We start from the raw sequence: 17,091 nt of genomic DNA on the forward strand, positions 1-17,091 counted from the left end.
TACTTTTGCGTTTGTGATTCTGCCTAGTTTTCTCACATTAACAATTATTTGTTTGTCCATCCATCTGTTTCTGTGTCTTTAGGCGTATGTATACGCTGCTGGCAACAAGATAAATAATTATGGTTGAGTGATACGATATTTTGAGCTAACCCCATATTCAAGTAGACATAAACGAAGTGACATCTGTCACAAGTATGTTTTAACCCAAAGTTTCCCCGTCATATTAACATAATTTGACGAGAGATTAACAGGATACATAGAAAGAAGTAAAGTAATAGTAATGTTTACGATAGTAAGAACAACAACTTCAGATAGGGGATTTCTTTCTATGGTTGTCATTATTGTTGCTACGATTGGATAATCTTGCGTAATTTCTTGAATGTCAGGTTAAAGGTAGAATTTTTAGTAATACATATAGGACGTTTCCAACCATTAAAATACCAATATTTGTTGCTAATCATACAAATAGAAATGCATCTAAAAGAAACATACATTTTCTGCACAATTCAAGATAAAATGTAAAACTCAAAATACTGATTATTCACTTTACATTTTACAAAATGACTTTATTATTGATATGATTATTTGTAAGCTAGCTAATGCACACTATTGCTGAGTGGGTTTCCAATCACAATACTTAAATTTTTAGTGCTTTTATGAATAAACACCTCTGAGGAATGACCTAATGTTATAAGGCTCAATACATTTTAAGTACTGTCTGGTTGTCAATATATCATTATTTTCCAACGATCATAAGTGATTACTATTCAATGCACTGCGGCTTGTGTAACTGGGTCATTTCCTTTTCTATTTTTAGAAATTTTCGATAGGTTTCTATAATAAAAAAAATAAATTGGATTGGCACGTGTTGTTTAGTTGATTCTCTTCCTTCCGTTTAGTTGTTCAGTCAGCTCTAATTACAATATTGCAAAAAATATACGAAAAGATTTTATATCCAGGCTATCGATTGCGCTGATACATGTCTGTCTAACGATCATATCCTGTGACCTAGCGATCACCCAATTAATTTGAAATTCTATTATTGTGGGCTTGGGTGTACTTTTCAATGGCATAGCCACGTGACTTCAAGGTGAGGTGGTCACGTGTACTTTCCTCAACAAGCCTTGTGGTTGGTTAAACATTTGAACCTATTGTTACATGATGTAACAATAATGTACTTTGACTGAGTCTATTGCTGAATACATGTTTATGTTGGAATGAATTTTATAATATAGGGTTTATTTAACAGGTTTAGTAACCTAGCCTTTGTCCTCAAAATCATATGTAGATGGATTCCATTAAATTTAAACATTGTTAATGTCATGTATGAAAAATTAAGAGTTTTTAATAAAAACAATGTATTTATAATATCCCAATGAATAGAAAAACAAAGTTTTTTTTAAATTCTCTGATGTTTTGTGACTAAGTGTAAATCACTTCTTCAGAGAATAAATAGACAAACTAGATCGAATTGGAATTTACTTGGTATTGTTTGGTTTGTATCTTCCCGTTGAGGTTTATGACTGAAATTGATCAGTCTGTTATTGGCATATGTACATACTGTGCGTATACCTCGATATTGCCATAATTCACAAGCTTTTTGTAAGCAATGATGGATAGTGGCTAACAGTGGAATCCCGGACGCGCATTTCGTCCTGTTTGGCACTCGCCAGCTGGATGTACCTGCATCTCAGAGTTGATGTTCACTCTGGGACTCGAACCCAGCACCATTCGCTTCAAACGCCATCGCGTTATCCACTTAGCTACTGAGTCGTGATAGCCACTTGCTTGTGCAATGGTGTGAATTTAAATTCACTTGGTATTGTTTGGTTTGTATCTCCTCATTGAGGTTTAAGACTGCAATTGATCAGTCTGTCATTGGCATATGTGCATACTGTGCGTATGCCTCGATACTGCTTTAATTCACAAGCTTTTTGTAAGCAAATTAAATTAAATTGGGTCAATTTATTTGAAATTACTAAGTCGAACTTTGTTAATAACACCTATTAAAACAGTTTTGTATTTGTTCCTAAAACCAACACGTTTAAGTCAATTTACTGGTACTGGGAGGTGGGGAACCGTTAAAATAATAGCATGCCAACTTATATGCGATCAAGGCGCTCATGCTTCATAGCGAACATGATAACCTCATAGTATTGAAAGCGAAAGCAATTTTGTTCAAGTATTTTGAAGCATTTGAAATCCATAGATTAAATGAATCTCTTGAAATCCTTTGACATATTTTCAGTGGTGGATGGATTAGAGGTAGTTTGAAAGTAAGCTAGATGCCACTATATCAAAATCTGAAATCTATCCCTGAAGTCATTGACTACTGGTTCGGATCATATGGGAAAATATGGACTTCTTAGTTGAAGCCATTGTGATTTCGTAGTATACAGTAGGAGAACCTATAAGCAAATATATTATGTGTATAAAAATGAATCATGATGAAGTCTGGCATGTTATGAGCTGTTAATCCAGTTTGTTAAACATTTCTTAAATATCATTTAGAGAGATAAACACAAAGAAGTCCTACAGGATGAAAATAATAACACTAATATTTTAAGTGAAATGAAAGATAGGGGAGAATGTAGGTTAGATAATGTAGTCTAAAGCACAAGGTTAAATATTATTCAATATTGTCGGTAGACGGTAGTGTATAGTTGATATTGTCAATGTTAAAGCAACGGATTCTAAGACAATATCACTTAGTCTCTCATCATCTATTTCATTTGCTTCACTTACACCGTTGGCAGACGGAGAATAAATATGCTTTCTAATTAAAGTATCCTAGGAAAAATAGCTACTAAATGATGGTAAGTCCCATATTTGTAACCAGAGATCTAACATTTAATGCTCCTTGATGTTCAATGGTTCGCTAGATGATTTCAGTTTGTCATGAGAAACTACCTTCAAAATGTGTATCCACCAGAGTTTGGCAGTAGTAATCTCTTTAATGTTTCATTTAAATACTTATGTGAAATATTTATTATATGTAGACCGCATTAGTATGCGTTGTTCTCTTAATTATTACATTCATACTCCATTTACCATTCAGTCACTTGTAGAACAAATGAATTGATTCGTTATCCAGGCATAAAATGCTTCAATCTTGTTCCTTTTTCTCTTTAGCTATCGATTACCTGGGTAGATGTTTGTCTAAACATCAAATCATGTGACATAAGTTTTATCCAATGAATTTGAACAATTCGGATTGTAGAACTGATTGTAACTATCGTGACTATAAGATGTGATTACATGCACTTTCCTCAGCGTATTTGGTGCTGTATATCTCCATTTTAATTCTAGGTTATTTCCCATGATAATAAATTTTAGGTTATTTATAAAAGCGCGTGAGTAAATAGTTCGGCTAGCACATATGATTCGTTAAAAGGGATCGGAAAATTGTTTACAGTATTATGAAAATTGTAAAGTAAATAGTATAAAAAAATCAAACAGCCAGCCAAAATTGACCGAGTTAATTGTTATAATATCGAAGTGATAGTCAGGTACTTGTCTTTATACATGATGATTGATCTTTTGTAGTCTATAAAAGAGAACAGAACCATATATATTTTGATTCCTTAAAGAAAGAGTTGTTTTTAATTTCATCAAATTAGATTATATTGGTACTTATTGTATTAGTTTCCTGCAACCACAATATTTCTGATTACGTTGGAATCCCATGATTTGTCATTTATTAAGTCGTTTGCCAAATAAAGATTGTATTTATAAAGGAAAACGTTTCTGAATCTTCTATATTTCACACTTTTGGCTTATTGAACTGATGAAAATAATCTTGATAAATAGATGATGTTCAATAACAACACTATGTAATTGACTAGTAACTGCTCACAAGATCTTAGCATTGTTTGATTTAGTTGTATACCTGTTAGTATCCACAACATCCGTCTCATACACACGTTTCCTGAACTGTCGGCCAGTTACAGATACAAATGATAAGAGTGAAAAGTGACTAGGAAACTTTTATTGAAAAACTAAATAATTAGATACAAAAATCATTGCTGTTTATTTACATTTGTCTTTCCAACATTACATTCTCTTTAGTCTATCAACAACGGTAACTGAAGGAAGTGTTTTCTTTTAGATTAATTATTATTTATATACTTTCGTGTGTGTTTATTTAACACTTCTTCCCCCCTCCCTCACGTGTACGAATTTTTGTTTTTCAAAACATAAACAAAGTACTTAATAGGCTCATTTACCAATGAAAAGAATATTAAATATTTACGTCCGATGTTCAGTTGTTATCTCATATTTGTTTACATCCGTATGATATAAATATATCCACTCTCTACTTAAGCCCAGTTGAATTTGTTTACCGATTATTTTGTTTGTTTTTTTCGGAAGAACGTCAATTATTTGTTCCGTTATCATAGTTTTTTATTATTATATTTTAACCATAACCTATTTATCCAATTTCCCCCCCTATGTATAAGTTGATCAGAGTTTGTTTTTGGTCTCCCGAAAAATGAGGACAAAATGGATCCTGTTTAAACTTTTTCATGGCATTGGAATAGTTAGAGTGTGACAGACATCATTTTAACACTGTTGACATTTTTGTTAAAATTGCATTACTATTATAAAATAATGGTTCAGTTAATTTAATGAAATTTATCAAAGTAACTCAATTGATCTAACTGTTAATACACTAACAACATTTAACTGAATAGATAGATTCTCGAAATATATAAGTCTTGTTAGTTTACTGATTAAATATGTACATATATGTATTGGTGAATTAAAGCTATTATTTATATTTGGACAGTATTCAATCAAGATAGTATGAGTTACTTGTTGGTTCAATAAACAATTACTATTTTAAGGTCACAAAGTAATCAATAATGTTTCGATTGACGACTGTTATACCAGTTAATTAAGGTCACAAAACTAACGTTCATCGGAATTGGATTCTGTAATATAAATACAAACGTACATCAAGAGGATAATTTATAACCCTTAGAGTATGAGTTTCATGGCATAGTTTCATCTTATGTTAAAAGATGATCATAGTCAACAAGTACTATCCATTAACATGTTCCAATGAGATAACTCCAAATTCCTTTTCAATATAGAGATTAGTAAGAAAATCTTGCACTGTACCATGAACAGTAATTCAGGATTTTAAGCATTGATATACCTTGATAAGTATATCTTACAGCTTACACTAGCTTACAGTAATTCTTTTCTCTAAAGCTGACCAACCTAGCTTCAGTTGTTACATGAATTTGTCTAATTATCCATTCTCTGAAAACAAGAAGACTAGGTCTTGTGTGATCCTGGATAGATGATACAAGTACACTTGTCATCGTAATAAATATAATATCACTACCACAATCAATAAGTAGAAACATGATTTTATGAGTCAGTCTTTATTCAAACTAGCGTAAACCAGGAAATATATGACAGGTAAGTAGGAATTCACATTTGATTGCAACAAATTTTACGTACAAGATCTAAACGAGCTATAGAAAATTAATTGAAGGAAAAGAGGAAATGAACCATCGAACTGTTGACAGGTTTCATGCAAAGAAATAGCAGCTATTGAGCTGTCTCTGTTTGGATGTTTTATTCACTTTGAATGATTTATTTTATACCAAAGTTTATGTCGCAGATTAATCTTAATTAGGTAGCTATCAAGAATTAGGTAGTTCTGGACATTTGTTTCTTCCCAATCTAGGCTCCTCAGAAGTTTACATCCACAATCCCTTCGGAACTCGAACCCAGGACTATCAGTATCATAGTAAGGATTTAACCTTTAGGCTGCTGTGTCAGTTTCCCGTGGTTTACATTCGTTTTTATGTATTTCAGGATATCTATAAATGTAAGTAAGGGTTGTCCAAAAAAGTCAAATTAATCTTTTGCTGATCAAAAACTTTGAAAAATGACCATTCAAATCTAAAAACCAATACATTGGTCATTTTTCCCGACCTAATCGATCAGTCATGTAAAATATCACTAATAACAGCATATTTTTCAGAAGCCTCCACAAAAATTCAATTTCGCTGTTAATCACATCAATAATGTCCGACGTTTTTTTTTATAGATCAGTTAGTCTTAAATTTCAATCTGTCTACCTTTTCACTTAATTCATTGTTCATAAGTCGTATGTTTACGGTCAGGCCTACACAGTGATGTTTAATATGACAACATTTCTAATGTCCTTTTTTATCAGATTTAACAATACACTTGACTTTTCCATTTTATTTGTGTAATATTTTCAAATTGAATGGTTTCTGTTCAATTAACTTAATTTAGAGACAATGAAAAGGCTAATTTATATTGGAAACGATATTTATCTATGGACAATAGCGAAATCGTAGGTAAGTTGTGAATTTGTACTTTTTCTCGATTCGATACATTTAAAAATGAAGAACAATATTTTTCGAGTGTAGCTGGTTTATATGCTCAATTTTAAACTAATTTATTATGAGGCTTAGCGATACCCAAGAAAAGTTTTCAGTATAGTGTTATTGAATCGGATGAAAGATTTTGCGATCGCCCAACTTCAAGATCAACAGGTTACATCCCGTAACGATCGATTGTGTACTGGAATTCGTCACTATACTTCAACCTCCTCGATTATGAGAAGGCATTTAGGAGCGCGGATAGGATAACCTCATGGAACGTTCTTTGACACTATGGAGTGAGTAGCTGAGAATATCGTCAGCATCATCCGGAATTTATACGACAGATTACACTGCGAAGCTGTGCATGGAAGTCAGATACATTTCAAGTGAACATCGGTGTCAGACAAAACTGCTTACTCTCCCCCTTTCTTTTTCTTCTAGCGGTTAAATGGATTATGAAGACCTCCGCATCTAGGGGAAAGTACGGAATGCAATGGACAGTTTGAATGCAATTAGAAGATTTGGACTTCACAGATGACTTAGCTCTTCTATACCATACACATCAAAAAATGCAGGTCAAGACAACCAGTGTAACAACAGCCTCTGTATTAGTTGGTTTCAACATGTACAAGGGAAAACCAACATCGTCAAATAAAACATGGAGAATACCAACCCAATCACACTTGATGGAGAATTCCAGGTACCTAGGAATCGTCATCGATGAACAAGGAGGATCCGATGCAGACTTAAAGGCAAGGATTGCAAAATCAAGGGCAGAATTCCTATAATGGAAGAACATATGGAACCCGAAACAACTTTCGACCAATATCAAAGTCATAATTTCCAATACGAACGTCAATACAGTCCTACTGTATGGAGCCGAAACCTGGTGAACTGTTGCAACCATCATCAAAATAGTACAAGCATTCATAAACAACTGTCTACGCAAGATGCTGAATGTCCGTTGGTCGGATATTATCAGCAACAGCTTACTGTAGGAGAAAACAAACCAGCTTCCAACTGAAGAGGAAATTAAGAATTGACGCTGGAAATGGATAGGACATACATTACGGGAATCGCCAAACGGCATCACGAAGCAAGCCCTAACTTAAAATCCTGACGGGAAACGGAAAAGGAGGGGGGTAAGAAAGTTAACGATACTATCTGGTTGTCCGAACCGCAGTAGTTAGATGAATTAGGGTTAGAACATATGACTGATAGTAATAACGATAACAATAATAATAAAATTCTGGATAGCTTTATACACTAGACTGCCGCGCTGCATATAAATTCGATACATCTCACTGAACTATTTGAAACAACAAGCGTTTAAATATTACCATTCGAAAATGTCACGTTATTGTTGCTGACACCAATTGGTATATTGTCAAAAGTAGTGCTAATATGAGAATTATTGCTCTAGATGATAGAGTATTATGTCATACTGTCGATTCTACTAAATGTAAATATCTTTAATATAATTCTTTCCACTGATTCGTTACACAGTAGAAAATTACACTTAAAGTAGTGACAATTTTAAGGTGTCACTCAAATTTATAAAAATACTCAGTTACTCATTGTTATATGATTGTGATACATTTATGAACTGAATGATGTTAAATAGTTGAAACACGACGATACGATTAATTAATTTGAAGTAATCTTGCACGATCCCTGGATATTCCATTTGACCATACATTGGGGCGCGTGTTGTCGATGCACACTGCTTAGAAGTTTGAAAACGAGGACAGAGGAACCGTACAGTATGTGCATCGTAACTTACAGTGATTTTCAAGTTTGTGCCATTTTGTAATAAAAATATGACCTACGAAATTGGTATTTTATTATGTCTCAGTGTGACTCTGAAGAATGCTTAAGTTGTTACTGAATGTTGCATTAACGTTTCTCGTCAATTTGACACGTTTAAAACAAAAATGAAAGAAAACGTTTTGAAATGAAGTTCATTGCTAACATTCTCAATTTAAACTCAGTTATTAATGGATGACAGGAGTTACCTTTCTTTTGTAATAATGATACTAATAATAGTTCTTTTGCAGGTTTATTTACTCGTATTCAAGTCATATTGTTTGATGTGTAAGGCATGCCATAACTCAAATATCTAAAGTGAATTCTTTGCCATATAAAATTCATTTGTATCAAACCAATATGTTAGTTATTTTTTCTTCAAAATCCACGTTATAAACGTTAAAAACAGTCTCATACTTTCTCTTTTGAAGTTCATCTTCAATTTATGTTATAACTTGTGGCCTGTGCGCCCTGCTAATGTAGAACGTAACGATACCGCCAATTAGAAAGCAGTGAATTATCGATCGGACCAATGACACATAAAACCCGTGTGAGCAGTCTAGAGTCCTGATTGATCCTACTTTCCGCCTAGTCAAGCCAGTTAAGTTCAGTACACAAATCTCAGCCTCTGCGATATGAATCAATTATTTCAAGCATACTGGGTTTATATACCAACCAAACAGACTACATCGTACCAATAAAATGGAAAATAACATTTGTACAAGATTTAGCCAAATGTGGCTGTGAATGTGTGAGGTGGTGATTAATAGACAGGGCATAATTCAAGAATGGTAAATCATACAATAATAGTTCATAGGTCAAAATAAAGCTCATAATAAGAGGGACATGAATATGTATAGTGTAGTTACTTAACAATTATACCATAAAAATACACTCATGGTACTGGTCCATAAATGGATCCCCAAAGTTACCATTCATTATGCTTATCGGGGTATAACAATGTAATAGTCGTTTCTTGGAAATATTTTTCATGGAAATTTTCTATTTTTATTATGAATAAGGAAATCAATGAAATTCGTTGATTTTCATAACATTTTCTCTTGATAGATCTATTTGTTGGACAATTAATGAGTACACTTGAATGTGGTGAATGTTCATTCAAATCAACTACATTTGATCCATTTTGGGATTTAAGTTTACCAATACCGAAAGTAAGTTGTTCATTGTTTTGTACTAAAATTTAGAAGAAAATTCAATATATATTTTTTGGAATTTTATTCTTAGTTTTAAAATACAAAAAAAGAACGTGTTTGTAGTTTTGCAACATTGCGATTTCTTGATGCCCATATAGAGTCGAACCCCATAACACGTATAGGTCTCACTTGGCATCTATTCATAGATTGAGACAAAATATATTAAAGTATGCAAACATTTTACTGTGTTTAGTGTCATAATTTTCTAATGTTCAATAGACGCAACCTTATGAAATAAGACGGAAAGGTTGTAGCTTAGGTACTTACTGGTTAGCGTTTTTTTAGCAAGGTTGTTTTCTGCAGGATGGGGTTGTTCATCCTCCTCCTTTATCCGGACTTGGGACCAGCAGTAACCCTAGAAGAGCTACTGATGGGGTTTGTGGCTAAGGTGGATGTATCGAATAGTTCCCAATTCTGTGAACTGTTTGGTTAACTTAGTCTTGTTATTAGAGTCTACATCATCACTGTCATCGCTGATGACAAATTGAATTAAATGTTTTTCAAAGTGCTAATAGCCGTTTGCGATTGTTGAACTGAGTCGTGCTAGAAGGTGCAAGCCACCTTTTTGCGGTCAGGGCATAATCAATGATCGGCGTCGGGTGATATGGCACAAAATCTGTTGCACTAGTCCTGGTTTATTCACTATTTCTTTCTCCTAGAATTTAAATTTTAAAATAGTTTTGCACATTTTATTCCGTGAATTTATTCTTCATTCTAGAATCATATTGTTTATACTTAGTGATTTTGCTATCACTGATAGTAATTTGGCATTTGTTTTGATAACTTCATTCGAGTGTGTTGATATGCTGTGGCAACTTGAATTGGTGAACATGTATGTGAGATTGTATTTTGTTATCTTCTAATTAGAAAGGTTCTAATTATGTGTCATGTAGCACTTGTAACACGTTATTTGACCTTCGATTCTACCTGTATAATCATGTCAGTTAAAAGTCTAAATGGAACAAAGATGCCTGTTACTATCCATCTGGCATTTTAGTACTCTGATGAAACGGTTGGAAATGAGATTTGTGTCATATTACGCAAACGTTTCCAACTGTCGTAGATTCAAGTGATAGGAGGTAACTTCATTAATAACAACATGTAAATGTTCGGATCAACAACATTTAATTCCTTATACTTTAGATTTCGATTAATACTGTGACAGAGTTTGGATAATTCATTCGAATGAATTGTTCTGTTGTTCAACTGATCATCATAAATCACTTGACCGTTTCTCCATTATTATTTAATACTGTTTGAAATCTATATGCAGAAATATATTTTTTAAATAATAACTTTTCTTAGTCATACTAAGTATACAGTATTCTGATATTCCTGTGGCTCAACTGATTGGATTCGAAACCGTGCTTGTTTATGATATTACTTGCTTACTTACGCCTGTTACCTCTCGTAGAGGAGCATAGACCGCTCACCAGCACTCTCCATCCAACTCTGTCCTGGCCAGTCATTTCCATTTCTTTCCAGTTATTATTCATCCTTTTCATGTCTGCTTCCGATTCCTGACTTAGTGTGTTCTTCGGCCTTCCTCTTTCCCGTTTCCCTTCAGGATTCCAAGTTAGGACTTGCCTCGTGATGCAGTTTTATGATTTGCATAATGTATTTCCTATCCACTTCCATCGTAGTTTTATAATTTCCTCTTCAGCTAGAAGTTGGTTAGTCCTCTCTCACAGAAGGCTGTTACTGATGGTATCCGACCAATGGATATTGAGTATCTTGCGTAGACAATTTACGATGTTGAGTGCAATCTATTCTTTTTTTATCATGAAGTCAGTAATCAAATACTTAACATTATGACTCAGACTACTGATTATTACTAGTTACTAGAAATGTCATTCAATTTCGATCCGAATCTACTTAGAGTTCTGTTACAATTTAACTCTATCACGTACAAAAAAAAAGGAATTTGTTAGATAGATGGATCAACAAGCATATCATGTGCTCCATTTATATACGTGTTTATTGTCTATTTGATAGTAACGTGATGTTTACACGTTTATGTATATCGTCAATATCAAAATAAACCATATATATACATGTAATTGTTTCAAAGAAGATTTTTATTAATGCCCAATCAAAAGTACAAATTTATTTATGCCTTTTTTCTTTATAATGTTTATGTATATCTCATACTTGTTAAAATTCCAATGTACGTTTTGATGCCAGTTGAACAAATTGATTTGTAAAAACCAAAACTTTAAACAGAATTGATCAAATAATAAACAGAGATAAATTTGAGACTGTAGTGGTGGAATCTAGTAAACTCTGTTCGTTTTATATGTGGGACTCGTTAGATGATGGGTGTTCCTGCATTTCAGAGTTGATGCTCACTCTATCAATCGAACCCAGATCGTATCAATATCAATATCAGGATGGTAATATTGTTTTGTATTCGATAAATAGTTCAGTTATCACCTTCTTGAATATTGATAATTGAGCAATCATTTTACACTCTTTATAGGGATAAGAGGTGAGGTTATTGAGGTTGTTCATTTTAAAGTAAGTTTTCATCACTAACTGACTTACACTGCATAGCTGTCGAGAAATAACACAGAACATTGAATTACTGTTACAGTCTACTCCGTGACTTTTCACTGTTGTGAACCAGTTAACCCAAACATACATACACGAATAAATTCAGCACTTTTGGGTTTCGTTTTGGTCACAGCACGTTCTAGGTCAGAATCCACATTTTCAACTTCAGTCAATTTGTTGTGTTACTGGGCAAAATCGGATCACGATTTTCTTCCATCAATCAACAGCAACAATATTGCAATATTGATTTATCCAGTTTCATTGAGTGAATTACGTGATTTATCACAACGCAATCAGCATTAATGTCTTAATAATACAACATGGATTTCTCCTATTTACTCAATCAGTGATATTTCAGCGATCCGATCAATTTATTAATATTGTTTTTAAGTTGAGCAACCGATAGACAGCATGAATTTCATCATTTAATTTAAAGAGAAAAGGCATTACAGAATGAAATCAAAAGAGAGAATCTAGTTTGTTCTGATTCAGATTCGAATTGTTAGTAATTGACGGGCCTAAGGTTAGCTTGACTACCAGTCACATCCATAATACCTATCGTAGAACCTCACACATATGTCCATCAATTCAAGTTGCCACAGCATATCAACACACTCGAATGAAGTTATCAAAACAAATGCCAAATTACTATCAGTGATAGCAAAATCACTAAGTATAAACAATATGATTCTAGAATGAAGAATAAATTCACGGAATAAAATGTGCAAAACTATTTTAAAATTTAAATTCTAGGAGAAAGAAATAGTGAATAAACCAGGATTAGTGCAACAGATTTTGAGTCTAGTCATTCAACTTCTCCGAACACTAGTTATGATAATTGTGAGGACCTCAACCATGTAGGCTGTACTTATCTACACGGCTCATTCCAACAGTCAAGGATTACATGAACTGATTCCATCATTTTCTGGTTCGACTATCCTTACAATCCCTTTACATCACTCTTACATCAGCAAACATCATGGGTGAATGTTGGTAGAGTTTTTTGGAGACCATTAGAAGTTCAATAAATCCAAGGAATAAGATCGATCATTTAAGAGACCATTGAGAATTAGGAAGTAAGGAACATCAATTTCTATTTAGTGTGGAATTCTTGGATAGTGTTTGACATGTCCTATAGCCTGCAAATTATCATGTGACAAAATCGCGAATCAAAACACTGACTTATACGACCTTGACCCTATGCCAAACCAATGACGCGTTAACAGGTACGAACAGTCTAGAATAGTCGGCTTCGAGTCCTTTTTGGTTCTTTTTGCCTTGCCCTGTCCTGCCCTGCTCACTGAGTCAAGAACACAGTCTCAACTTCCACTTTATGAACCATGTATTTTAGTCATACACAGTTTATATACAAGCAAACCAGAACTCATCACACCATAAAATAGAAAATAACAATTATACAAGACCAAAAAAGGTGGCTGTGAGTGTGAGACTAAATAATAGATTGGGAATAATGTAAGAACAGTAAATCGTATAGTAATAGTCAATAGGTCAAATGAAAACTTATGATAAACGGAATATGGATATACATATAATGTAGTTGCTTAACAGTTACACAATAAGAATATATATATAGTCCATAAATTATTCCTAGCAGTTACCATTCATCTATTCCTTGTTGGGATATAACATTGGTCTTGGGTGCTGTTAGAGGTATGAGGGCGGTTATCACTTCCCGGTTGCCCACACCGTGGAAGACTTCTTCTAGAGGTACCTGAAAAGGAAATTGGATAAAAAGTGGTCTTAGTGACCTGAGAGCGTGACCACAGTGTCCAAGGGACAACTGCTTGAAGTCGGTCACACACAACTTTTTGTGAGTAATTTTTGTGTTAGCTCCGTACTTGTTGAGACCTTATCGCCGGAGACGGATATCCGTGGGATAAGGTGAAGTGTACATTTTTATGGTCGACCTTTTCTAACCCAACCCCTCCTTGTGGGAAGGCAGCATCTCTGTTGTGCTGGTTGTCCGAGGGAAACACCTTACTGCTGTCACACCTCTGTACAATCAGCAGTACGACCTCGCTCTAGGACTTTGTGTTTGCTGCTTCTAGTTCTATCGTTGTTCAACCGACCTATCTGGCATGGTGGGACCTTGGGGAACGATTGATGTAGCCAGTATAGCTCGATTGGTTCATGACGATAGGCAAGCCCGACCACCACGTCAAAGTAGCAACAACGGTCGGTGTACATATGTGCCTGGTTCTACGTTGTAGCTGACTGACTCCGATATAACAGTGTTCATTCACGATGTCTATATGAGCTGACCCATTGTATTCAAATCTCACACTGAGCATATTAACAAAAAACATTGTGCATAAATAATCTGTTATTAGAATTTATCTGTATGCTAGTAATATTAGATTATGTTTGTAAACATTTGATGATGTAACTTGTTAAATACCATGTCATCAATAAGATATTAACAAATTACACATAAATAAAACCATCATTATTAAATAAGGGATTTGTAGAAATTGTAATAATTTTTAATAGTTGGATTTATGAGTCGATTTTAGCTAGATCACCATTGAAAACCTGAAAGCAAGATCATTGATGCTCATTTCTGAGGAGTCCCATACTAAAACGAAACAGCCATCCAATGATTGCAGGTTTTCAATAGTGGTCTGGCTTAAATCGACTCATGAATTCAACTATTAAAAACCATCATTACCAATTTTCTCTTACTTCAATTTTATTTTAACTCTCTTCTCTTTCTTCTCTCAAACAGTAGTTGCTAAGTTTAATTTAGTTTTTTTCTGTCTTACTATTATTGATTTAATTTTTTTTTTCATTTTCGAGTAAATTATCTTCATTTACATTCAGCTTTACACCCTACTGTTTATCGATTTCTAAGGATAACTTATTTACACTTATGATGGATATTCCGATAGAGAATAAGCAAGAGAATGATTCTTTTCTATATTATGTGATAATCTAATTGAGAAAAAAAATCTATTTTTTCTCATGTTAACTAGATACCCTACTGTTTTGTGGTACTACTATTAATATTTCGAAACGTTGACTCATAGAATGTAAAAAAAAATTATCGTTTAGAATAGTGAAGAGATAACAGGGAATGATAATTCTCTTCATGGATGATAAACAAAGATTTATTTGGAAGTTTATCTGGAATAGATGTATTCTAAGTAGTGATGACAATCCAAGTACACATAAATTCTCTAACGCTGTACAGTTCTAGATATAAAATTCTTCATTCCTTTGATAGATAGTTCATTGTCCAGTTAGTTAGTAATCCTAAATTGAAGCGAAGGCCTTAGGTTCGATCGCTAGAGGTGGGGTCGTGGATGTGTATTGCTGGAGTTCCTCACTAATACGAAACAGCTGTTTAGTGCTTCCTGGATTTCAGTAATGTTTAACGTCGGTCTGCTCATGGGCATAAATTACGTTTCTATAAATTTCATTTAAGTTTCGATTCCATACTTAACATTGGGCAACATAATCACTGATAATAGATCACAACGAAATCACTGTACCTTTATTGAATTTGAAATCGATTAGGTCATCCATATTTTCACTTTATTTTCAAACAAAAAAAAAACACAACAACAACTCGTTTCTATCCTAAAGTACATGTTTATTTCTTATAGTAATTATCTATCCCTTTTTTTTATATTTCCAACTATCATACTATCAAATATCAACTTTATAATCAATCATTTCATTGCCATTCAATATTCATTGAAATTTATACACTGAATATCAGTAATTGTTTTCAATAATATCTAGTGTATTCATGAAGTTATTGAAATTCTTTCTTACTTATTAGTAGTCTTCTGTTTAATTTCTTTCATCTTATACTATTCTCTTCATTTATAATTTATACTATATATATATTTGTCTGTGTATTTATACTGTATGTATGCCGGGTTTTTAATTGTAACTCAATTACAATTTACTAGTCTGAACTTTGAATACAGCAATGAATTATAAGACAGTATTCATTATCAGGTGATTGCATATATATGCCTGTGTATTCAATGACACTATCAGTAATCAATAAATCAAACATAAGAAATTGTAAGTAAAAATGGATGGTGGCTAGTATTGGAATCCAGGACGCGCATTTTGTCCTAATTAGGATTTGTCAGCCGGACGTACCCGCATCCCAAAGTTGATGTTCACTCCGGGACTCGAACCCAGTACCATCCGCTTCAAACGTCATCGCGTTATTCACTTAGCTACTGAGTTTTAATGAGCCCCAAATAGGACGAAACGCGAGTCCTGGATTCCACTGGTAGCCACCATCTATCTTTGCTTATAATGATTGTGACTTAAGGTAATATCGAGACAATCCGTACAGGATGCAGAAATGCCTATAAACAAGACTGATTGATTGTAGTCCTAAAAATAGATGGTAAGATTCAAACAAACAGTACAAAATGAATGAGAAATTGTGCCTAATTATTCTTATAAATATAAATTTAGTCTATCTGTGACAAAATCTTGGTAGGGATATAAAAACCTGATATAACTTTTGCCTGTATGCGTCACCAGAATCACAGGCGAGATTCCTTTCTTACCAGTGAATTAAAGGAGTATACTAGCCAGTATTTTTTCTGTATTGATCTTTGACTATAAAACATGACCTGTGAATTCAGAACACATGCATAATCTTCAAGTCTTTGGTTATACATGACTTCTAAGGATTTTTTGCGCATCGTTTGGTCACCAAGTTAGTATTGCTGAGACCAGATACACGGTAGAAAGTAGAGATAGTAGGTTAAGTGATAATCCGCTAACTACATTGCTAAGTTCTATATGCTGACGACAATCGGATGTTAGATACATTGGGTGAAACGCTCAGAGTCATCTCCGTTGGGTCCGATAATCTCAGTTTTTGTGTTCCACTAAGTTTTGACATGCCTTGTTCTTTCGTAATTCGTAATTCTCGAATTAACTCTTTCTTCTCGAGCCATATTCTTGATTGATATCATTATTTTGACTAATTTGCTATGATATATATGCCTATCAAGTAGGTGAATATTCTCAAAGTCGCTATAACATCGCTCAAAGGTCGTCTATAAATGATAGTCTCACTCATCACACCTTATTCTTACACTTGGAGACTAATTGAATTACACTTATACAAGTAACTTTATAGTCACGTG

General features: G+C 33.7%; 1 protein-coding gene across 1 annotated transcript in view; it reads left to right on the forward strand.

The window, feature by feature from the left end:
- The window catches only part of USP21_1 (Ubiquitin carboxyl-terminal hydrolase 21), a 57,061-nt gene that overhangs the window by 18,700 nt on the left and 21,270 nt on the right, over nt 1–17,091 (forward strand). The window contains exons 7-8 of the mRNA XM_051209943.1: nt 6,280–6,344; nt 9,246–9,349. Of these exons, the coding sequence (XP_051075427.1) occupies nt 6,280–6,344; nt 9,246–9,349 (169 nt within the window). The remainder of the gene's footprint in view (nt 1–6,279; nt 6,345–9,245; nt 9,350–17,091) is intronic.

The sequence above is a fragment of the Schistosoma haematobium genome, chromosome 1, assembly GCF_000699445.3.
Source record: "Schistosoma haematobium chromosome 1, whole genome shotgun sequence".
In the NCBI taxonomy this organism is placed as follows: Eukaryota; Metazoa; Platyhelminthes; class Trematoda; order Strigeidida; family Schistosomatidae; genus Schistosoma; species Schistosoma haematobium.